Consider the following 25,754-nt stretch of genomic DNA (forward strand, 5'->3'; position numbering starts at 1 on the left):
CTCGATGCACATTTTTCTCTAAGGATGACCTACAAGTCCAGTCAAAGACCGTCATTACTGTTTGGTCATTTTAATTTCAAAATATTAGCTTACAGGTTACACACACACACACACCCCACCCCCACAGACTGAAGATCATTGAGAGTCCATTTAGCGTCTATTTTTAGCGTCATTAATGAGAGACAGAGTTTGGCTCTGGTTATGTTAACTGCTTTACCAAATGGACATTTGTAATTCATATATTACAAAGTGATTTAAAAGCTTAACAGGGAGAGGCCGAGGTTACAACATTCTAAAAATGTATTATTCGGAGAATACATGTTTTTAGAATTAAAAACACATTCTCAGTTGCCATCTGTATTTCTGTCTGAAAATGGCTATGAATTATATTACATGCAAAACCTTTCTGTATTATTAATCTATGATCAGAGGAAACATTTGGTATGACTGCAATTATTTTCTTCATTTGAGATGAATCCACCAATTTTCTGCAAAATGAATAGATTAATTGTTGAGTCTGTAAAAGGTCAAAACACATTGTAAAGTCCACATTTTGATTTCCCACAGCTCAACTGTATTCGATACCTTGTTTTATTAGAGCAACACAGCCAAAACCCAAATAATATATTCTTTTAAAAAAAAAAAAATGTCATCAATTACCTCAGAAATGACAAAGCAACAAGAAGCTGGATTTAGGCAATAGTCTGCCTGAAAATGCTTAAACAATTAATTTTCTTTAATCAACCAATCATTGCAGCTCAATTTTAATTTTTTTCAACTACTGTAAGACAAAAATCTTTACGAGTGTTTGTGTTGTTGTGTAACCATAGTAACTGTTTTGGATAGTACTTGCGTATTTTGTGAAAGAAGGTTCTGCATGGCCATGTGTGGCTCTCAAGAGAGTTGGACATCATCAGATAAACTAGGTAGGAGATGAAGACCACAAGTTTAAAAATGTATATTCTGTCTGCAAGATAAAGAAATATAGAAATAGAGATGCGTGACTTATGGTTCTCTGTGTTTTTGTATCTGCGTAGGTGTGTTTAACTTTTTGTGTTTGCATATCTGTGATGGCTCGCTAGTATCTGTGTTGATCTGACAGAAAAGAGATCCCTCGGCTTATAGCACTGAGCTGCCCATCCTACATTAATCTGCTTAATAGGGTCAACACTCAGGTCCAAAGATACCAGCTCCAACCAATGCACTCACACAGCCATCTGGCACACTGCAAATGTGTTTTGTACACTGGACTTCAGCTTGTGATGAGGAAAGTGTTGGATCATTTGTTTTTATTGAGCAGGAGGCATGGCAAATTCATCCATGAAAGCTTCAAGGAGTTTCACGTCATCATTTAACATTATAGTATATATCTTTTAAGTATGCTTGCTGACATTGTGGGAGGTGTATGGCACAGTGGATAGAGCCTTGGTGTTGGTATCAGGGGGTCACAGGTTCAAACCCCACTGCAGTCAACATGTCGTTGTGTCCCTGGGCAAGACACTTCACCCCAAATTGCTCCTGTGGGGATTGTCCAATGTTATGAGTATGTAAGTCACTTAGGATAAAAGCATCTAACAAGTGACGTGTAATGTAACATTGATTGAAATGTAGGATATCCAACAGGTTCAGCAGCAAGCAAAAGATTACTTGAAACTTTAATGAAGCCTGAGTGGAATTACTCTGGGCAAGAGAAAACCCAATTCAAAACACAGCCTGCCAGCTAATGTCTGTGCTGAAGGTTAGGGGGACTTATGGCTGTAATAAACAGTATTTGTATCTGGCTTGACCTGTAGCTCCTAAACCTTTTATGTTTAAAGGTCTAAAGTCAGCAGTCTCATTCCTCATCCTTTAACGCTACCACAATTGACACAATGTGTTGTCTTTTGATGGGTAGGAGGCATACATGTAACTAAACATCTCAGTTTGAAAGACACCGGGGGTCAGCTGTGTGTGTGTGTGTGTGTGTGTGTGTGTGTGTGTGTGTGTGTGTGTGTGTGTGTGTGTGTGTGTGCGTGTGTTTCTGGTTTGCATGATTGTGTGATTGTCCATCGGACTTTGCATTACTGACTTGAATTGGGATGTAAATTATAAGGGGATGCTTTGAATTTGCTGCAATTTGTCTAAATGTATCTAATTGTATTTGCTGATGCATGTAGAGACACAGTTTATAAATCAATTTATAATTATCAATCAGAGCACACGTAGAAGTTAATTGTGAGTAAATGTTATTTTACTTAGAATATATAGAGTAATATTGGGCATAGACATGCATATCTCACTGACCAGCTACGGCAAAGGATTGTAGTTAATCTAGATCTGCCCGAACATCTGTTCATGTTTACACACACACACACACACACACACACACACACACACACACACACACACACACACACACACACACACACACACACACACACACACACACACACACACACAGCTGTCTGCTTACTAAAATGTAAAGAAGCTTGGTTTAGGATGCAATACCATATTTCTATTAAAGATCTCCATATTTTCCCACATGTTTGTTTGTTTAATTCCAACTGTGCCGTGCTTGCATGTATCTGTGACAACATGTTTCGAGAGATTTCATCTCATGGGTTGGTTCCACTAGGACTCCCTGTGTATTATTAGCATGACAAGAATAGTCGGAGCACCATGGGTTGGCGTGGGCCCCATATTTTAACATTATTCAGGCTCAGCTCTCTGAGCTTAAGCTTCTTTTAAATGTGGATAAAACCAAGGTAATGCTCTTTTCTAAAGCTAAAGCTAAAAATACACCAGAGACTGCTTTGGATATTGTAACTACGCAAGAAATACAACTTGGTTACCTGTTACAAATACTTGGGTATCTGGCTTGATGACTGTCTCACTTTTACATTTCATGTAAATAACCTGCTTAAAAAGCTGAGGGTTAGGCTAGGTTTCTTTTACAGAAATAAGTCCTGTTTCTTGCTTGAGGCCAGGAGAAGGCTAGTCACTGTGACCTTTTTACCTGTGCTGGACTATGGTGATTTGTTATATATGAATGCACCTGCCAATTACCTGAGCAAGTTAGATGCTGCGTATCACAGTGCACTGAGATTTTTGACAAATTGTAAAGCACTTACGCATCACTGTACCCTGTATACCAAGACGGTTTTGCCATCACTTACTGTACGGAGGCTCAGTCACTGGTACTTTTTCATTTACAAAGCCATGTTGGATAAACTACCATCTTATATCTGCTCCCTGATCTCTCGGCGAATTGAAAGTACTTATTGACTGAGATCGCATGCTATGGTTTTATTAAATGTGCCAAGTGCTAGGACTGTCTTTAGATGTGCAGCTCCACTAACATGGAACAGTCTGCAAAAAGAATGGAAAATTACCAAGCTAGTACCACTACATGTTTTTAAAGCTCGGTTGGATGCTACAAAATCAGAGGCTGTTGGTACCTGTACATGTGGATAAATATGTAAATTGTAATCCCTGTACATTTTGCTGTATGATGTCCTTTTGTTGTTCTGTTGTTTATGTTTTTATGTTTTCATGTGGAACCTACTGCTGCAGGTCTCCCTTGAAAAAGAGATCATTGATCTCAATGGCATTTTACCTGGATAAATAAAGGTTTTGAATTGAATTGAATATGACACCTCTGTTTTACCTAACACAAGTCAAGGTCACAATGCCTCCTTAGTAGCATTGTGTCTGGGGAGTGTTTTGTATTGACTCAAATTAGAGTGAATGATGTGCTGTACAATCATCTTAAATCTTAAAAAGCTGTTTATTATTTAATCATGTTTCATTTCCAGCTTTTTTATTATCCTCTTGAGTTGTAAGCCCTGTTAACCCCCACATTGCCCACTGATGTGTTAAATCATTGTAGTTCAAGACTCCAGCACTTAACCTCAAACAGCTTTCATTTTTCTTTTAATGCTAACTGAAAAAAAATCCATCAATCAAAAGGACAAAGGTTGTTAAAGTTGCCTTCATTTTCATGATGTCAACATCACAACATTTTATTTTGCTTATTTCTAAAATACATATTTTTAAATGTAATAACGTAACGAAGGGTTTTTGGTTGTCACATCAAATCCACTTTTACTACATATGCAACAAGTAAAAAAATGTTTCTCAAATATTTGTGGCTCTGACTTTGTGGAATGCACTTCCTATAACATTCTTTCCTTTAATACGCCTCCAAAGAACCACTCATGTAACTGGCCTTTGTCTCTCCTCATGTTGGCTAGTGATATGTTTCTTTCGTCCTATTTTAAATACCTTTACTGTAATCTCACTATATGTGCTATACTAAATAGACTTTCCTTACTCACTTACAATTTAAAACAATGATTTAAAAGGTACATCACATCAAGAATCCTAAGAATAAAAAGCAAGTTTGGCTGTGTTATTAATTTAAATGGTGTAGCACTGAGGGTAGATCCCAAGTTCTCATAATATTACTGGTTGAAAAAAGCATAACAAGTCCTAATTTACATCGCTGGATGAACTCTTAATTCAAATTGAAAGGCATGAAACAAGATTTGAATATTTTCACAGCGAGACAAATTTTGATGGGAATAGATCTCGAAATGTTTATTAAACAGCGCTGAGGAGACTCTCTAGTTGTCACACACGCTCCAGGAATTATGGGAGTAGAGTGACAGCTTCCTTACATGCCTGTGTGTACAAATGTGTTTTTACAGCGTGAGGACAGGGAGTTATGGTCGAGTGCGCCTGATTGTCTAAAAAATACTTAAGGGAACCCTATAGATATCCTAATTGTCCTATTGGTCTTTACCAAGAAAATCCCATTTGCACAAGGTGTAGAGATCAGTTCATAGAAAGAGTTGAAGGATGTGTTACAGTTTTTCTCAATCGCTAAACCCACTATTTAGAATCAAAATTCCTTTCATCAAACCAACAGCACAGCCATCGAAACAGAAAACCATTTCTCTACAACAGTATACCATTTCTCATTGATATCACACAAAATGCAGATGCTAAGCAGTGTTTTGCAAAACAGATCACACAATTCTCTAACTGAAGTTACAATTCTCTACACAAAGATCAAAAATCTGTTGTGTAACTCATGTCTACAAAACAACAAATAATCTTCTCACAGTGGATAACACTTCCTCATAAACTTAGACCATAGCTACACTAATTGACACTTGATGTGCAAAATATTAACACTTGTTATCAGTCAATCACCCCATTGAAAAAGGTAACTCCATGGAATGTACTGTATACCTTACAGTAATGATGTTACATTGAAAACATTTACATGATAGAATTTGCATGACTGTACTTAAAATATTTTTTTAAATGGTGCCGGTAAAGCTATAATAGTGTTGATATGACTTGCATAGGTCTTTGAGATGTTCATATGGGGAGGATTAGCTATAGCTGATACAACATTTTTACAGTCAGTAATTGTGGTCTTTTCCTTTTTGCACATTGAGAAATGTTTTTTTTTGTATTGGGGTGAATTGAGTACTTCACTTCCATGTAAATGAATTGCTCACAGCTGACATCAATGAATTTCCTATAGTAATTGTAATTAGTGAGAATCCTATAAAAGACCTCCCTCACTTCAGTAAGATGTTTGTGTAAACAAAATGGCTGATCGAGTAGGTAGAGGAGCTCTGAGAGGAAGAAGGAACCCTGTTGTTCAGCGAGGAAGAGGGAGGGCTGATGTTCAGAGAGGAAGAGGGAGAGCTGATGTTCAGAGAGGAAGAGGGAGAGCTGATGTTCAGAGAGGAAGAGGGAACCCTCATGTTCAGAGAGGAAGAGGGAGGGCTGTACGTATGCGTGGTGGAAGAGTTGAAAGGGGACCAATGCGAACAGTAGTTTCGGACAACACCCGTGCAACTATTGTGGACCACGTCATAAACCATGGCATGTCCCTCAGTGAGGCTGGCCAAAGGGTTCAGCCCAATATACCGAGATCAACAGTGGCATCCATTATTAGGATCTTCAGGCACGAAAATAGGTAAGCTACTGTAACCCTTTTTTACAGCACTTCATGCATTTCTATTTTGATGTAGGTTTCGATCACTGTTTTTATATTACAGTACATAACATTCTCAAATATTTATTGATAGAACTGAAAGAGCACCCCGCTCTGGTGGCAGACGAAAGGCCTTTACTCCAGAACAAGAGTCTGCCATTGTTGATATGGTTGTGGCCAACAATGAAATCCGCTTAAGGGAGATTCAGGCCAGAATAATTGCAGACCAGGATGTCTTCAGTAACATTCAGTCTATAAGTGTTGCAACCATTGACCGGGTGTTACTGTAAAGAGGCAACACCTCAGAATGAAACAGATCTATAAGGTTCCTTTTGAACGCAACTCTGACCGTGTGAAGGATTTAAGGCACCGGTATGTACAGGTAAGGACCTCAATCACACTGATGGCTTGCCTATATTTTTAGTATGTCTGACTGCTTACAGTAATGTAAAACGGTCCTCTGTTTGTTTCATTTTCTTTAGCGAATGATGGAGCTGGAAGGCAATGCATTACCACATGTTTTTGTATATGTGGATGAAGCAGGCTTCAACCTCTCCAAAGTGAGGAGACGTGGGAGGAACCTTATTGGGCAAAGAGCGACAGTCTTTGTTCCAGGCCAAAGGGGAGGAAACATAACATTGTGTGCGGCTATCTCGACACAAGGCGTCCTTGCTCACATCCCTGTAATGGGAGCATATAACACGCAACGTGTCCTTGCCTTCCTGGATGTCCTGTATGACGGACTTGTGCCACCAGAAGAGAGGGATCAAGTGAGGTCGGTTCACGTGGTCATATGGGACAATGTGGCATTCCACCACTCTCGTGACGTGAGGGCATGGTTTGAGGCTCATCCACACATGGCCATGGAGTTCCTCCCTCCATACTCCCCATTTCTAAACCCCATTGAGGAGTTCTTCTCTGCCTGGAGATGGAAGGTTTATGACCATCATCCTCATGACAGAATGCCCCTTTTGGACGCAATGAATGCTGGCTGTCGGGACATCTCTGCGGAATCCTGTCAAGGGTGGTGTCGACACGCAAGGAGATATTTCCCACGCTGCCTTGCAAGGGAAGACATACGCTGTGACGTAGATGAGGCTATGTGGCCAGACAGACGCCAAAGAGCAGATCAGTAAAGTTATATAGATCTCATTCTCTGCTTTACTGCTGATTTACATCATTTACCCATGTTATTTTTTTCCAGTGTATTGCTATTCGTCTTTTGTTTCTGTTACGGTGCTCTTCTGAAAATGAGACAATAAAAACAATGGCATAGTTACAGTAAGACTCTGTTTTTCCTATATGTAAGTTTGTTTCTCCCAACTTGTCAGTTTTCCGTTCAGTTTCCAATATCGATAGCTTGAGGTTTGTGTATTGATGATTGTAGTCAGTATTTAGTGTGCCACTTAGTAATGACTGTTCAAATAGTCTTCTCATGAGCTGACAAATGTTTGTTTTTGGAGAAGGTATCTGGTTTTGGAAGGGGTATTTTTAGTTTTGAGTGCCTTAGAGCACTTTGCAAGAAATGTATATTGTTATGGTAGAATGGGTTATTATGGTGACCGGAGTTTCAGTTATGAAAACACATTTGTCTCATTAGAGGACAATTTGTTCTGTTTCGATCGACTTATTCTTTTTTGTGACCAGTATTTTCAGTTTTGGTCATGTAAGTGCATTTTGCAAAAGATATTCAGAGTTATGGCAAGTGTGTTTCTGTTTAGATGGCTATGCTCTTGTTTTGAAGAAATGAATTTAGATTCTAAAAAGTGGGTTTAGCGATTGAGAAAAACTGTAATATCAGAGCTAAGATTAAATCAGGTGGAAAGCTGTATAGGGTGAGGAAGGGAGCTCTTATTCAACCTGTCCATGTCTCGCTCTAATCAATCTTTCTCCCAGCTGTGTTGAACATGTTAATGGAGTTGTTAGTCATCAATTATTTATAGTGAAACTGTGAAGAATTCAGATGTGGACACGACATGTGTGTGAATCGGCTGAAAAGTCAAGCTTGGAGAGATCTGAGGATGTAATCACACTGTTCCAGTCCAGAGGGCCTTGAGTACATCGCTTAGATCAACGGTGGATTATGGCACACACAACCAGACACACAAACACACAAAAAACACACACACTCACACACAAACAGACTTGCATTTAAAAAAATCAATGGCAACATATTGAAAGATTTATTTTTGCTGCGAGTCTTCATTGTTCTGTGACATGTGTGCATTCTTGTTTGCATGAGTTTATGTGTGTGTGTGTGTGTGTGTGTGTGTGTGTGTGTGTGTGTGTGTGTGTGTGTGTGTGTGTGTGTGTGTGTGTGTGTATGTGTGTATGTGTGTATGTGTGTATGTGTGTGTGTGTGTGTGTGTGTGTGTGTGTGTGTGTGTGTGTGTGTGTGTGTGTGTGTGTGTGTGTGTGTGTGTGTGTGTGTGTGTGTGTGTGTGTGTGTGTGTGTTTGTGTGCGATTTTGGTCTTTTCCACAGCTCTAGTTTCTACTCCAGCATAAGGTTACCCAACATGGTCTGTGAAAGATTAGTCATTCTGTTCTCAATGAGGAGGTAGCAGAAAGCTAAAGCAGTAGCAGATCTTGTGGAAAACCATTTTTCTCCCTCTCTTGTTTTTGCGTTTTTAATTGAACACACTTGGTCTGTAGACTTCATGTTAGGAGGGTAAGTGGCATGCAAGTTGATTGTCCGTTATATCGTCTGTTTAGTTTGTGCAGCGTATACAGAAGTCCCCTTTGCCTGTTTTTCTTCTTAAAAGTAAGAGTGCTTGGCATTACAACGATTTGCAGATTTTGTTTGTGTTTGAAAAGAAAAGTAATTAACATACCACTCTTACACCACAACTGGAGGTGAAAAGCCGAATCAGTGCAACAACCTGGATCCGTTTTCTAAACCATCTGTTGTTTTTGAGAGTCAAAGCAATAGTTCATCTTACCATTACTTTTAAAGGCAAACATTCAATATTTTAGTATCCTAAGCAAAACAATAAGTATTGAATTATTGAGAAAACATTAGGAGTTGGACGAGCTGATCAATATCATTGGCTAATTCCCAGGTATTGATCAAAGAGAAACCTTCTCTTCCTCTACCACCCTTATTTTTGTCTTAGTTCTGGTTCTGGTCAAATAACGTTGTTCTGGTCATGAGGTTAAGCAAGAGATTAGGGTTTCATAAACGTATCATTTAACTTTTTTATGGCTTTACATCATATCATTGTATAATTCATAATTGTATCATGTTGCTAATCCAACTGATTCTGTTTCCAACATCTTCTCTGACATCTTAACCAGTTCTGAATCAGCCTTCTTCCTGTGTGCATCACAGATTTTGTGTTTTTTACCCCTAATTGTCCTCTGTTTCCTGTCGCCCCTCTTTACTTGTTAGGGCGGCTCTGTCATCATCCTGTCTTTTTACTGTCCGCCCACCTCCAGTTCAACTCCCATTCTCCGTCTTTGTGACTCTCCTGTCCTTTTCTTGCCATCTGTCCTCATCTCACACAATCCTTCCACCACATCCGTCCTCCCAACAATTCTTGCTTTCTGTCTCTCTCATTTCCGCTCCCTCCTTAATTTTCTCTCTTTCTCTGTCCCTCTCTATCTCTCCATCTCCCGCTCTCTCACAGCAAGATGCTATAACAGGGCCTGTTAGAGGATGAGTCATGTCTGGAGTCTTTAATTAAACATCTGCATCAGGCGTCAGCACCCCATCACTGCTTTTCGTCTTTTGTTTACTTAGTTATGTTCTCTGTATTCTATATGTCTGTGTTATCTGTAAGAACGTGTAACGTTGCTGCCTTCTTGGCCAGGTCAGCCTTGTAAATGAGATTTTATCTCAATATTTTTACCTGGTTAAATAAAGGTTAAATAAACCATTTAAAGCAATTAATCACACACACACACACACACACACACACACACACACACACACAGACACACACACACACACACACACACACACACACACACACACACACACACACACACACACACACACACACACACACACACACACACTCACAACAATCGAGGCACACCTCAAATAGCAGATAACTACCTACAGTAATGTGAGCTTCATGCTAATGAAAGTTGCACTAGTAGGGGTTAATTTCATGCAAATACAAATGGCACCAAAGAGCAGAGCAGTTTTCTAGAAGATGTGACACACTGCAGTTTAAATGGGAACCCTTGTGTCTGGAGGAAGCTTGACCCATACTGTGACCCTACAGCCGGTTCATAATGCACTAATGTATGCACAGCCCAAGGTACCTGCAGTGACCTGACCTACTACAGCCTTCTTTGGGATCATTAGGAGGCGCTCACCTTGAGTCCCTTCCCTAGAGCAGGTGGTAGGTTCATGTAAGTGATAAAGAAAAATAACCTCTAGTATGGTTTAGGAGAAGAAACTTGGGGTGGAAAATATCATATGTTTTTTTATGAACACAGGACAACACTCTATGTACAATAGACAAGTGTGTAAATGTGTTGTCCTTTTTAAAAATGCAATCAGTTAGACTGTGTGTGTGTAAAGGTATGCAATAATGTGTGGTTATACAAGGAGCAAAACAAATTGGACTTTGGTTGAAAGAAAAACGATGAAGTTGAGAGTTCTCTGACAGACGAAGTGATTGGGGTCAATGATTATGACAGAAATGTTTTCCTGTATCGAGCCTTGTGACAATGAATCACTGTGCCTCCACAATAACAGTAGTGTATTTTCAATTCTCCAGAAAGCAGTAGCGAGGAGTGTGTCTTTCTTGTAAAAAGATTACAATCTTTATAATATAATTTTCTCCTCATTCTTTTTCTTTTAATCATGCCCGGCTCACCCTCTTCCTGGTATTTCTTCCCTTATCACTTGTCTTTCTCTCTGCTGATTTTCATAATAGAGTTGGGTATCTAAGAAGCAGAAGGCCATAATAGAATGTGCTTTCACCATCATATGATAATTAATACAAAGAAAACCCTTTTGCAGAAACACACTGACTGTCTTTCTCTCTTTCACTCAACAGGTGTTGGAACGAATAAAAAATAGAGGGAGCTTTCGATTTTTCCTGTGACTGTAAACGATTTGCTGAGAACTGGATTCTCTAGTACTCTGCTGCTGATTCTGGGGACTGAGCCAACTTTCAGCTCACCTGTGTGTGTCTGATTGTCTTATCCTGGGGTCCCAAGGCTTTGCACTGGCTGAACTGCAGCCATGGAGGTGGCCCTGGTAGACTTTCAGAGCTTGGATTGTCTTGATGGCAGCTTTGAGGATGACACCTATGCTGATGAGACCACAGCTCTCACAGTGGACATGCCCCAAGAGCAGTGCAATCCAGGATGCAACTACCTACCCTCTAAAGTTTCCGCCACGCCTTTGCCCTCCTACATTTGGGACTCCCGCTCATCTACGCCCACTCCACATACACAGGCTCCAGGAGTACCCCAATCCCCAACCATGCCAACTCCAAGAAGACAGGGGCGCACAAGCTGCGCCAGCATGATCTCCAACTGGAAGTTGCTTCTGAAGAGTGAGGGCACTAAGGAGAGCGAGACCATCTTCAGAAAGCTTGCAAAGGAGTGCTGCGAGGATCTGTTTGTAGATAACCGAGGGCTGGATGAGGGAGAACAGAAAGTCATCATCAACATCGCCGGTCTTCGTTTTGAGACGCAGCTCAAAACTTTGGACCAGTTTCCTGAGACCCTTTTGGGGGATCCTTTAAAGAGGATGGACTACTTTGATCCAATGAGGAACGAGTACTTCTTTGACCGGAACCGACCCAGCTTTGATGGCATTTTGTACTACTACCAGTCAGGGGGTAAGATCAGACGTCCTGCTAATGTTCCCCTGGATGTGTTTGCTGATGAAATTCTATTCTATCAACTTGGAAGCGAGGCCATGGAGCAGTTCAGAGAGGATGAAGGATTCATAAAGGATGTTGACATCCCTCTACCTGATAATGATCTGTGCAGGCAATTCTGGCTGCTGTTTGAGTACCCAGAGAGCTCAAACGCAGCTCGAGGTGTAGCACTGGTGTCTGTTTTTGTTATTGTCATATCCATAATTATTTTCTGCATGGAAACGCTGCCAGAATTCAGAGATGAAATTGACCCAATTGTGCCCACAGTAGTACAGCCTTTCAACATATCCACATTGCACAGTTCTGGGGCTCCATCTGGAAAACCCAAAACTTTCTCTGATCCCTTCTTCTTCATTGAGACGGCCTGCATTGCTTGGTTCGCCTTTGAGCTGTGTGTGAGATTTTTGGTCTGTCCTAGCAAAAGGGAATTTTCTAACAACCTCATGAACATCATTGACATTGTATCCATCATCCCTTATTTTGTTACCCTGGTTTCAGAGTTGATCACAACGCCACAAGAGAACTCTGGGCAGAACATGTCTTTGGCTATTCTACGTATCATCCGTCTAGTCAGGGTGTTTCGTATCTTTAAACTCTCACGTCACTCCAAGGGGCTGCAGATCCTGGGACAGACTCTGAAGGCCAGCATGCGTGAGCTTGGGTTGCTCATCTTCTTCCTCTTCATCGGAGTCATCCTCTTCTCCAGTGCTATCTACTTTGCTGAGGTAGACGAACCCAACACACAGTTTGTCAGCATACCTGAGGGCTTCTGGTGGGCTGTGGTTACCATGACCACTGTAGGCTATGGGGACATGTGTCCTATTACCATGGGGGGTAAATTGGTGGGCACCTTGTGTGCCATTGCAGGTGTGCTGACCATCGCTCTGCCTGTTCCCGTCATTGTTTCCAACTTCAATTACTTCTATCACAGAGAGACGGAGGCAGAGGACAAGGTGCCCTTGGTAGAAGCCGTGGAGCAATCCATGAAGAGTGAGTCGGACACCAAAGAGAGCAGCAACAGCTCGATCAAAAAGGCTAACGGCACCTGGCAGACTGACACAGGGACACAACCGAAAGAGGACACAATTTAGGAAGAGAGACTTTGATACAAAGCAACAAAGAAATATCAAAGAAGAAGAAAAGGAAATAAACTCAAAAGGATCAATGAGATATAATAATTGTATGTTGCAAAAATGTGTTTTATAAGGATAAATGGGATGTTCTTACCTCTTTCGTCTAATATGTACACAATTACATGTTTTAATATCCGACAAGCTATGTTAATGTTCAGGCTACTATGTAATCAAATACCAGTCATGGACTTTATCCTTAGTTGCATAGAAACCAAAATAAAAACTATTTTAATGTCTTGATCCTTGATCCTATTGCTTATAACATTTTGCACAGCAGCTTTGAGATTGACATTATTGGCCACAATGACTCAACACAACTTTCAGACACCCTCTTCTCTGTCATGAAACAAAGGTCTTGGAAAGGTTTAAAGCAGTCATGTTTAATTAAAGTTAAAGAGAAAAACTTCAATGTCATAATACAAAATATTTATATGATAACTGTATTGCTGAGCTGCAAACAAATTACTTTACTTTGATACATTCAGTATAGGAAAAGTAGGCAGTAGGTATTTTTTTTCTGGAACAAACATTGATATTGTTCAAATAGTTTTCCATCTTCCAAATGTATCTTCTGTGCCACAGTCTGCAGATAACTGCTCAAAATCATAGCTGACTCATGGATTGTTAACAAATAGCAAAAAAGACGCAATTTTTCTTTCAGTTTCTAGTAAAGTGTTTTTAGTTTCTAGGTAACAGCCCAACCATATCTTTTATTTTCAGAATTGTATGTATTGTATTTCAATTAATCCACGTAGATAAGTATGGTAAGTATATTCCACTCTTTTTAGCTGTCGAATTGTCTCCACTGTATGTAATGGAGTGCCTTAAATTATGTATGTTGGGATATTGTTGACTTCGCCATACATAATCTTACTGTAATACTTTTGTTTATCATGCATATGCTCAGTATTATTGAGTTTATTTCTTTGTGAGGATTATTTTCCAAAATGCTGTCCAACAAAGAAATGCATTCTGACCTGAAATACAAATGAACTATAAAAATCATAATTTTGTCAGTGAGGTGGAACTTGTACTAAGGAAGTACTGTATATAGACAGCAAGATCAAAAACACTGCAAGTGAGAAAGAGAAACAAGAAGCCAAAGATAATGCTGAATTTAGGAAATAAAGGGAATTGTTAGAAGGCGGGGGAGCATTGCAGGTCATAATATCATAATCCGTCTTGTTTTTGAGGAGTAAATATAAATTATGCTGTATCAGTGTAAGGCTCTTTATTTATTACTATTTGTTTTATAAGATTTTAGTAGCAACCTTGGAAAGTGATGAATGGATTTGGCCCCAGCATTATGATGTTATCTAAAGAAAGCTGTAGCCTCCTGTTATATCTTCTCACAGAGTATATAATCAATGATGATTTATTATTATGTGTTTTCTGTGTTTTTGACAATCAGCTTTGTGAAGATATTGATATTCATTGTCATGATTCCTGTGTCCGTAAAGTCACTGATGTGCAACAAGTTCTGAGGTAGCCTGACCTGAAGTTATTACCTGCGTCGTCATGGCAACAACTTTAGTACACTAACAAGACCAATACACTGTATTTGTATGTATGATAACATTTCAGTATCCAGTTTACTGTAAAGTATGCAAAATATACTGGGATTTTAAATCATGTCTTCTCATGTCTTATGTGTGCTGATGTGTTTACAGAAAGCTTAGTGTTTGTGTGCATGTTTGTGTATGTGCGCATGCTTGTGTGTGTGTGTGTGTGTGTGTGTGTGTGTGTGTGTGTGTGTGTGTGTGTGTGTGTGTGTGTGTGTGTGTGTGTGTGTGTGTGTGTGTGTGTGTGTGTGTGTGTGTGTGTGTGTGTGTGTGTGTGTGTGTGCGTGTGTGCGTGCGTGTGTGTGTGTGAGAAGGAGGGACATACAGGGAATTGGAGAGAGAGGGAGTTAGCGTTCTTGTATTTCCATCGGTGTTCCCCTTAAGGGAAGATTCCGTCATTGCTTTTAAGCTGTCTCTGCTTTCACTGTAATGTCAGTAGGCACACACACACACACAAACACACACAAAGATAGAGGTCACATTAACAAGCCATGTGTGGCAGTGCAGCAACAGCCTCTTTGGAAGTCATCCAAACAACAATAGGATGCCAGTCTCTGGTTGACATGGAGTAGTCGTCTAGCTATTGATGCCAGTTTGCTTCACCTGATACCTTTCTTTCTGGCCTCGCCTCAACACCTCGTTTCAGGCCAAATAATAAAGTAAATACCTTTTTGTTATAATGATTGTTTTTGTATTACTTACAGTTAACAACATTCTAAATTAACATCTGCTTCTTTCCAATCTAAGGCATTGTTTAAAGCAACAGACTCCTCATGTCAATAAAAAGGGTGTCAGATCTTTAATACAGAATAACAATGCAAAAGTGATATTTATAGTAGGTAGCTGGTGGGCATGCTGGAAGAAATGTGGCAAATTACTTAAGGAATCACAATAAGCATGAAAAAGTCTGTCTGATGACAGCATGGGGCCTTTTTCTGTTAATGATTATTCATAGTTATATTTCAGGAAGCATATTTATATCACTTTGTTTGAAACTCTTGTATAATTAGCAATGCAGATTAAGTTGTAATCACAGGCAACTCTCGAGCTGAATTTGTAAACGGCAACTGTTGTGTTATTATGCAGGGATGTGAACAACAACACAAACACAGTGTTTCCAACATTTCAGACTCTTTGAGTGCTGCTGTAGAGAGCAGATGAGCTTTATTTGGCAATTCTTGCTCTCCTAAATTGCTTCATAACTGTTGTTGCATCTTCTCATTAAAACCTCAGCTACACAAATAAACAAAACAGGAACACTATGAATGGTGAATAGATGAATAACCCTGATTGTTACTACATGGACGTATAGGATATAAGAGGCATCTAAGGACAAAGAGTGAAAACTGAGCTGGCGATAAAAAAGAGAGAAAGGAAGGATGAACGTCTGTAGGGTCGACAAGGAGTTCACATGCACCTGGTAATGGACTCTGAGCGAGAAGATAGGTTACAAGCAAGTGTTGAAATTGGTAACAATTGAATGTGATCTTTTACAAACACATACATCTGTGTTTGCGTATAAACATACATAAAAAAAAGGACTCTCCTGAAACGATACATTTTGATGAACTGTTTAATAATACATTTTCATAGTAAACAGTTACCGGTATAGAAATGTTCTTCTTTGTGATTTCAAAAGGTCAATATTGACAGGTCAAATACAGGCGAAATGTACAAATACCTTACAAATACAGTTATTGCTGTATTGTAATCATAGACTGTATATACAAAGATTGTAATGTAATAACAGCTGCACTGGAGCCATCCTTGAGACAAGCAAAAGTAAAATTCAAGAAGCAGAAGCCCATCTTGATTTTAGGGTCGTCCAGGTTTCTAAGCTTGCCAAACATGCTTAGGTTAAACATTGTTTGGTGTACCCTAATCATCAATTTAAAACTCAAATTTGAAAAGGAAATTCCCATTGGAAATGCTCAATCCCGATATCATATAATTTAAAAGAGGACTAAAACAGCTATTGATATTAATCCTTGTGTATCTTTCTGGTGATTTATTCACAATGTGTGTCTGTGTGTCGGTGGTTGTTGCTAGGTCGTCCCATATTCCTGTGGCACTTTGAGGTTTTACCAATCGGACTGCATCCCTGGCAAGGTGTTCTCTCTAAAATTGTATTCTATTACAATAGTGACTGTAATGGAATACTCCTCATCAATCACTAATCGGTAATGTAATCCAAGGGATTATCTAAACTCAATAAGAGATTCTTCCAAAGTACCTTCCGTATTTGCTGCAAAAATAAATAAGGTATAATATATGTAATTAAATCTGAAATGACAAATGCACACATATGTTTTAAATACAAACTGTACGTTGTATCTTGATATAAAAGTCCCGATTTGTATTGATTTCTGAGTTCCTCGTGCCCAACTAAACGGTTCCCCAAAGTAATCTTTCTATGATTTATATATCATTATGATGTTTGAATTAAGATTAAAACATTATCTTGTTTAATTTGGTGTTTTTTTAGATGTTGTAGGTAACAAACTGCATTGAAGATTTTTTTTATTAAAGTCACTTAACTTTAAGTGGACGGACCACACATCAAAATACATCCTCTACTGTGATATATATGCATTGCACATAGTACTCCCACACACATATAAAACAGGATCGCATTGGAATTTAAACACAATGAGATTGACGGCAACAGGAGTGTGGGTCACACTGAGGCAGGTGCAAAGATTTTCTATGACTGTTTTCAGAAAGAGATCAGGCTTTTTCACCCAAAATCCTGTTTGAATAGGTGACAGCAGGAGTGAAATCTTTTGCATGCAGTATTTGAAGTTAATCTGCTACAACACTGTTTGGGCTTTTTAAAGCTAACAAAAACATACACAAACAAAGAAATTCACCTTCATGAAATGAACGCATGAGAAAACCCAGACTATGGGCCTCATAGTCCCTACCTAGTTAAGTTCAAGTATGCTTTCTTCTTCCTTTTTATTATTGGTATGAAAACATATTAGGCATGCAACAATTCCCTTATTAACGCCCGGTTGCCCTTCGTATAAACCCAATTCCCATATATTCTGCTTTTAAAGTTGAGAAAACATTGTCAGAGTCATACGCTGATGCTAGTGCCCTTTCTTCAAATGTAGCTTGCCCTTGCCCCACAGAGAGACCGAGTGTGCCACTGCATTTGCGTGAGTTTGTGTGATCAGAAACGGTACAGTGGAACATCCCTGTCAAGTGCTTAAAGATGCATGGGAGTGCTCCATCATTAACGAGATGCTTTGATGGAAAGTTCCACACAGGAGTGAGAGATATGGGCATCAAGTGAGACACAGACAGACACACAACAGGTAAAGGCTGGGAAGAGATTTTGTGTGACATGGAGTAAATATCTGGCACGCAGTTTATTTTCAAGCTTGGGCTTCCCTCCTCTGAGCCTCATACTGTACAACATGTGTGTTTTCATTTAAACCTGCCTCTGTGGATTATATCCCTCTTGTCATAAAGAAAAGGAAAGACCCAGATTTTAATGGCCAGGTGAACAAAAAAACTTGGATTAGGATTTGTATGTTTTGGGGGGTTTTAATTGGAAAAAATATGTATTACTCTGATTTTCCTACTTTTTATGTACAGCAACATTCAAACTTGCTGGTGTTTATCACAAAAAGTTTGGCCAATTTTACATTTTGAGATTCAAGATTCAAGCCAATAGGGCATTAGAGAAGCAAGTTCAAGGAAAAGCAGCACATCAAGACACACTTGGGAGAAAAAAACTCCCAAAGGGCAGCACTCAAGGCTTCCATGATGCTTTACTCCCTGACACCCTGAACAGTTTCTTTGCCAGGTTTGACATCTAAAACAGCAGAGTGAGGGCTCACATGTCACCACCCAAGGGCTCCCCCTTGGGTGGTGACATGTGAGCCCTTACTCTGCTGTTTTAGATAGACACAAACTCAAAATACAGTGACACCAGCTGAGATCCACGCTTATGAAAATAGACACCACCAAATTAGCAGGACCAGACCAGGTGTCAGGCCGAACACTTAAGTAATGTGCTGACCAACTAGCATTAGTGTTCTCCAGCATTAACCCTCCCTGCAACAGGCGGTAGTCCCCATCTGTTGTAGAGACAGCAGTTCAAAATCTTAAAGGACTACCTCACACCAATTTCTTTGAGAGGCTTGTACCATCTCGCATCAAGGTACTGATCTGGACAGCCACCAGTTTGATTGTTGAAGTCTTCAAATGATGCCGTTTCAATTGCACATCATACAGCCATGTCACACCTGGAGCATCCAGACACACATGTCAGGATGTTGATTGGTAGCTTTGCTTTCAATACTATAATCCCCCATATACTGTAAAACAAACTCAACAACAAGGGATTTACCACTTCACTCTTTCTTCAGACAACAAATGTGAGAAAGGGCTAACACACATCCTCGACCCTCTTCCTAAACTAAGGTGCACAGCAGGGCTCATTTTGGACTTGAGTTAGATCTAGTTAGACGCATGAATGGTAAAGAGGTGGAGAGTGAACAGCTTTTAAAAAGAGCTATAGTATACATACTGTTACAGTGTGTATAGGAAGCAGGACCCAAATGCGGATTAAAGTGACAAAATAACTCCTTTATTTCAAGGCTAAACTCTAAACAAAGACTGAACAGAACACTCACTGAGGAACAAGCCATATCACAAGACGAACCGACAAAGACAGACAGAAAAACCAGAACTTAAATACACACAAGACTAATCATACAAACAAGACACAGGTGAGGAGGGAGGAGAAAACACAGGGACACCAGGTGAACACAATCGGGTAAATTAGACACACCAGGGAAACTAACGACAGGGAACCACAGACAGATCTAAACAAGACAAAACATAACGCAGACAGAAAACCAAAGACAGATCTAGACAAAACACAACACAGACAGACAGATCGTGACATTACCTACCCCCCCCCCCCCCCCCCCCCCCTCTCAAGGGACGGATCCCAGACGTCCCAAAACAAAACCACAAAAGTCCAAAACCTCAAGCAGGGTGGGTGGAGGGGGTTCGGAGCAGGGACGTATCACTACGCCACCAGGGTGGGTGGAGGGGGTCAGGAGGACGGGACCTCCATCGGCACAGGACATAGGGTTGGCAGGACCCCCAGCGGAACCTCCAACGGCACAGGACATGGGACTTGAGTCTCGAGAGGAAACTTGAGAGTTGACTTGAGAGGGGACTCGAGAGGAGACTCGAGAGAGGGCTTGAGAGGGACCTCGAGAGGTGACTTGAGAGTTGACTTGAGAGGGATCTCGAGAGGGAACTTGAACGGGAACTCGAGAGGAGACTCGAGAGGGAACTCGAGAGGATACTTGAGAAGGAACTCGAGAGCAGACTTGAGAGGGGACTCGAGAGGGGACCAGAGAGGGAACTTGAGAGGGAACTCGAGAGGTGACTCGATAGGAGACTTGAGAAGTGTCTTGAAAGGGGACTCGAGAGGTAACTCGAGAGGAGACTTGAGAGGAGACTTGAGAGATGACTTGAAAGGGGACTCGAGAGGGGACTCGAGAGGAAACTGGAGAGGAGACTTGAGAGATGACTCGAGAGGGGACTCGAGAGGGGACTGGAGAGGTGACTTGAAAGGGAACTCGAGAGGAGACTTGAGAAGGAACTTGAGAGAGGACTTGAGAGGGGACTTGAGAGGGGACTTGAGAGGGGACTTGAGAGGGGACTTGTGTCGGCCGGTATGCCGACAGGACACGGGGAGCTGGCGTCGGGCAGACAGCCAACAGGAGACGAGGTGCTGGAGTCGGCCGGTACGCCGACAGGACACGGGGAGCTGGCGTCGGCCGGAGACGAGGGGCTGGAGTCGAAACCATGGCTACTGGGGACAGGACTGAGGCTGGAACCATGGCTGCTGGGACCAGAACTGGAGCCGGAACCATGGCTGCTGGGGCCAGAACTGGGGCTGGAACCATCGCTGCTGGGGCCAGAACTGAGGCCGGAACCATGGCTGCTGGGGCCAGAACTGGGGCCGGAACCATGGCTGCTGGGGCCAGAACTGGGGCCGGAACCATGGCTGTGTGGGCCGGTTCTGTAGCTGGAACCATGGCTGCTGGGGCTGGGGCTGCTAGCCTTGCGACGCGACTCCTTCTCTTAGCAGCCGCCTGAATACTCCGTGGACCTCCATAAACCAGACGAGTTCCGGAATACCCACTCCTGGATAGGAGCAGCAACTGGGGCAGAAGCACAGGTTGACTTCAGACGGAACCCACCGAGGCTGGTATGGTGCCAGGTTGGGAATTGGGAGACAGGGAGCTAGCATGCCTGGGGCTAGCAGGACGGGAATCACATGTTGAAAGGAAGTCCAAAATCCAGTCAGGTAAGAACTCAACAAAACATGGTTTCTCTGCTGCCAACCGGTGCGCCTCTACCAGAGCGGCCCTCTTCTGCCGAACACTGGAAGCTCCCTTCCACCAATCGAAGCAGCAAGCCAGATAGAAGGTAAAATGCTGTAATTCTACCTCCCATGGATCATCTGCTGGGTCCATTTGCTGGTCGGTTCATAGTGTTACAGTGTGTGTAGGAAGCAGGACCCAAATGCAGATTAAAGTGACAAAATAATTCCTTTATTTCAAGGCTAAACTCTAAACAAAGACTGAACAGAACACTCACCGAGGAACAAGCCATACTGTATCACAAGACGAACCGACAAAGACAGACAGGAAAAACCTGAACTTAAATACACACAAGACTAATCATACAAACAAGACACAGGTGAGGAGGGAGGAGAAAACACAGGGACACCAGTGAACACAATCGGGTAAATTAGACACACCAGGGAAACTAACGACAGGGAACCACAGACAGATCTAAACAAGACAAAACACAACGCAGACAGAAAACCAAAGACAGATCTAGACAAGACACAACACAGACAGAAAACCAAAGACAGATCTAGGCAAAACACAACACAGACAGATCTTGACACATACCCCCCACTTCCCCCTCCCTTCAACAGCTGCTAATGCACCTGTGCACAACAAACCAAGTGTGCATCCTTTTTTAATATGTATTTATTTGATCTTTGACTGTGTTTTTATTCTGGTTGTGTTTGTATTAGTGTTGTTTTGATCTTATTAGTCATTGGAAGTTACCAGACTGAATATAGTTGTATTCATACAAAAATGATACCGTATCATTAATAAGATACATTTGGCTTGGTAGAACGTTGAATAGAAGATTTTGTCAGTCCTGTGTCACGCACAACACTGCTGGCTGTTTTTAAATAGAATGGCTTGTGACTCAAAGGTCAAGTCCCTGCACCAGCAGGATACATTTGTGTGAAGAAAGTGAAAGAACAGTGTGTTCCCTGTCTCAAATTGCCACCACCATTGTGTTGTTGACCAAGGCTCTTCACGTATAAATGCACCACTGGAGCATCTGAGGCCAGAACTTCAGGTTTTAATGAGAAAAGGACAAGTTTAATTGTGTTTAGCAATCGTTCCAATTGTGCCATGAAACAGTCCTCTACCTTATGCACTTACATATCTGCCGGTCATGAGAAAGAACCCCACAGGCTTAAAGTCATAATTTATAAAATAGTTTTAAAATGCTGCAATTGTTCTTTTATTTTCTCTTATCCTTTTTTTTTTTTTTTTTTTTTAAACAACAAACTATTTTTTTTAATTGATTGTATTTATATATTGAATATATGATCAGATATTTAATCGGCAATAGCATGTTGATATCACAGATTATAACCATGTTGTTTTATATGCAAATAATGAAAATATAAAAAAAGATCTGCATTCAACCAACCTATGGTAAGTGGGGAAGGTGAGGAGATGAATCAGATACACCTGTGAGCTGGGGGAAAGGGGTAAAACTAACAGAAAACGCTTGGATGAGTCCAGAGAGAAATGAGAAAGACTAAAGGAGCAGATATGTAGAAGTTTAAACACATTTTTGGGCACTTTTGCTCAAAGAATGAAACACTGTAACAGATATAAAAGTTAATGAAGTGTTGTAAGGAGAACCGGCTGCTCTGAGCCACAACGTGCTCCTGGAGGTGTGCTACTTCTATTTGGAATTGGACTTCCTTATCTCCTTCAAAAGTGAAGTCTTGTACTCCTATTCCCATGCCTCAGGTTAATCTGAGTTACCCTTCATTATTACTTTCCTGCTTCTTACCCTGAACCTGTTTACAGTACATCATTACATTTAACGTTTTAAGGGGAATGATCAAATGTCAAAAGAGGAGAACATATATGAAAGAAACAGAAGAAAGACAAATGGAGAGCTGCAAGTCTACTTTAAACGGAATTTATTTTCTACTGTCTCGATGATGTTGAAGGGCATCAAGACAGTATTTTTTAATCGAATCAACGTGTGTGGAAGGCAGAAAGGAGGAGGAGGAAAGGATTAGAAAAATAAAACTGTCAATCGTTTGCTGTTTAATACTGCTGAGGGACTAAGAGATCCACACACACACATATTCATTAAGACGTGGACAAGTTGTGCTCCCTCGTGAAACCTGGTAACATCTGTTTAGGTCTGTTAATTGGGTAAAAATAATTAATCTAAATGTACCCGTTCCAGATCAAAACAGACAAACCAACTCAACGAGTGATAATTGGTCCCATGGGCTTCCTTAGAGAATGTTCTACAAATGTGCATATACTGTTTATATAATATTAAATCATACACTGATGCACATATACAAACATGGATAAACTGAGCTAATACCATACGTGAGGGTTTATACCGTGAGAGCATTTCTGTCATACGTTAAAGTGTAAACTAGTATCCATACATATACTACAACAAGCTTGGTTACATGCATAAATATCATACAGGAGAAGTAATGTTGTGTTTGTAGACCGCTGCTATTTTTGTGCATGTCTCTCACCCATGTTGAATAACCCAGCTAGAAATGTTTGGTTCTAAAAACATTCTGAGAATGTTACAGTCATTGTTCTAAGAAGGTTTTCAGCGGGAAGTTTTTGTTTGGTTCCCAGAACGTTCTTCTGAAAGGTAGGATAACGTTCTCAAAAAACATTCTTAAAATGTTTGGTGATAACAGTGTTAGAACATTATGCCCTCCTATTCTTAAAACGTTTTCGGCGGGAAGTTTTTGTTTGGTTCCCAGAACGTTCTTTTAAAAGGTAGGATAACCTTCTCTAAAAACATTCTTAAAATGTTTGGTGATAACCTTCTTAAAATGTTTTTGAAAAAATTGTTAGAGCATTATGCCCTACTGTTCTTAAAACGTTTTCAGCAGAAGCTTTTATTTTGGTTCAGAGAATGTTCTTCTGAAAGGTAGGATAACGTTCTCTAAAAACATTCTTAAAATGTTTTTGATAACATTGTTAGAACATTATGCCCTACTGTTCTTAAAACGTTTTCAGCAGAAGCTTTTATTTTGGTTCCCAGAATTTTCTTCTGAAAGGTAGGATAACGTTCTCTAAAAACATTCTTAAAATGTTTTTGCTAACACTGTTAGAACATTATGCCCTACTGTTCTTAAAACATTTTCAGCTGCAAGTTAGATTTGTTATGTTGCCAGAATGTTATTATTTTAGAGAGGGATAACATTGTTTATGTTACAAAAAGTATGCAAATGTTCTGTGGTAACAATTTACTAAAATATGTTTACATTATTAGAACATAAAGACATAATATTCCTGTGATTGTTCAACTCAAAATTCCTGGGTAAGTGGACTGACCACTGTGGTCATTAGGATGATTATGATAGTTTACTTAACTATTGAAATTTGACTATTAACACATGTAAAAGGATGACTCGGAATCAGCTGGTGAAAGTAACATTTGTTTATTAGAAAAGGGGAGCTGGGAGTGGAGGTTGGTTATGGCGGCAGTGGGAAACAGTTGTTCCAGGGTGGGTAGAGAGGCCTGGCTGATCTCGGGAGTGTGGAAGGCCTTGGATTCCTCCTGGGAGAGACACAAAAATGAGTGTGAGGCAAAAGCAGGCAAAGTTGTCAAAGAATATGCTGGTAAAGAGCTAGAGCGGCACGCAACAAACCGTTCACGGCAACAATCCGGCAGGGAATGAGTGCAGGCTGCAGGTTTTCATAGTGTGGCTGATGAGCAGGTTGCAGGTGTGGTTGATTGGAGATTGCTCCCAGCCGTGTAGAGCAGACCAGCAGGCAGGTGGGGGGGCACTAACCCACTAACAGGGGTTACAGGGACGGGCAGTGACAGTCGGTCCATTCTTCTATATGTCTGTCTTTGGTTTTCTAAGTGTTATTCGATCCATATGACAATAGAGATATGTGCATAAACAACAAAAACACTTGGGGTACAATGTTCGAACAATGTTATCACCAAACATTTTAAGAATGTTTTTAGAGAACGTTATCCTACCTTTCAGAAGTACATTCAAGGAACCAAAATAAAACTTCCTCGATGAAACCATTCCTAGAACAATGAATGGTAACATTGTCAGAATGTTTTTAGAACCAACAATGTCTAGCTGGGAACTCAGACATGCCTACAGTACGCAAACATGCAATATCATGAATTACGTGCTTGTTTTTTTCTAAAAACGAAAATGTGGTGACATCAGATTTCTTTTAAACATCCTTTTCAAACAAATGCAGCAAGTTTTTTTTAAAAAGCGCACTACAAATAAATCTGACGTTGACCATGACCCTGTTAATATTTCGCATACCAGGAACATTTTATAAAAAAATAATAACCTCCTGAAAACATTATCCAAATGTTGCTTTCAAAATGTTCTTCTTTGGTTATCATGTAACATTGAGGAACCGTTTTATAAAGAACATCTTTAATGTGTTACCCAACAATCCAAAACACATCCTTAGAATGTTGCAGGCAAAACGTTCCACCTTTGTTAACATATCACATTGAAGGAACATTTTATAAAACATTTTCTGTCATCTCAGGCCTCAATAACATCCTGAAAACATTTGCAGAATATTGCTTGGAGAATGTTCTTCATTTGTTATCATGTAACATTAAAGGAACATTTTATAAAACCCTTTCTGTCATCTCAGGCCTCAATAACATCCTGAACTTTTTTGCAGAATGTTGCTTTGAAAATGTTCTTCATTTGTTATCATGTAACATTGAGGGAACGTTTTATAAAGAACATCTTTAATGTGTTACCCAACAACGTCCAAAACACATCCTTAGAATGTTGCAAGGAAAACGTTCCACCTTTGTTAACATATCACATAAAAGGAACGTTTTATAAAAAAACTTTCTGTCATC

At 40.3% G+C, this 25,754-nt stretch overlaps 1 protein-coding gene across 4 annotated transcripts in view; it reads left to right on the top strand.

Annotated features, from left to right (window-relative positions):
• The window catches only part of kcna10a (potassium voltage-gated channel, shaker-related subfamily, member 10a), a 136,170-nt gene extending 121,566 nt beyond the window's left edge, over positions 1 to 14,604 (top strand). For 3 of the 4 annotated variants that reach the window (XM_079676642.1, XM_079676640.1, XM_079676643.1), the window contains one exon: positions 11,009 to 14,604. In XM_079676642.1, the coding sequence (XP_079532768.1) occupies positions 11,197 to 12,933 (1,737 nt within the window). In that variant the 5' untranslated portion in view covers positions 11,009 to 11,196 and the 3' untranslated portion in view covers positions 12,934 to 14,604. Of the gene's footprint in view, positions 1 to 8,535; positions 8,665 to 11,008 lie in introns of those variants that run through there. The other variant, XM_079676641.1, reaches the window with a different exon arrangement.
• Positions 14,605 to 25,754: the final 11,150 nt, after the last annotated feature.

Source organism: Notothenia rossii, assembly GCF_949606895.1.
Source record: "Notothenia rossii genome assembly, chromosome: 4".
In the NCBI taxonomy this organism is placed as follows: Eukaryota; Metazoa; Chordata; class Actinopteri; order Perciformes; family Nototheniidae; genus Notothenia; species Notothenia rossii.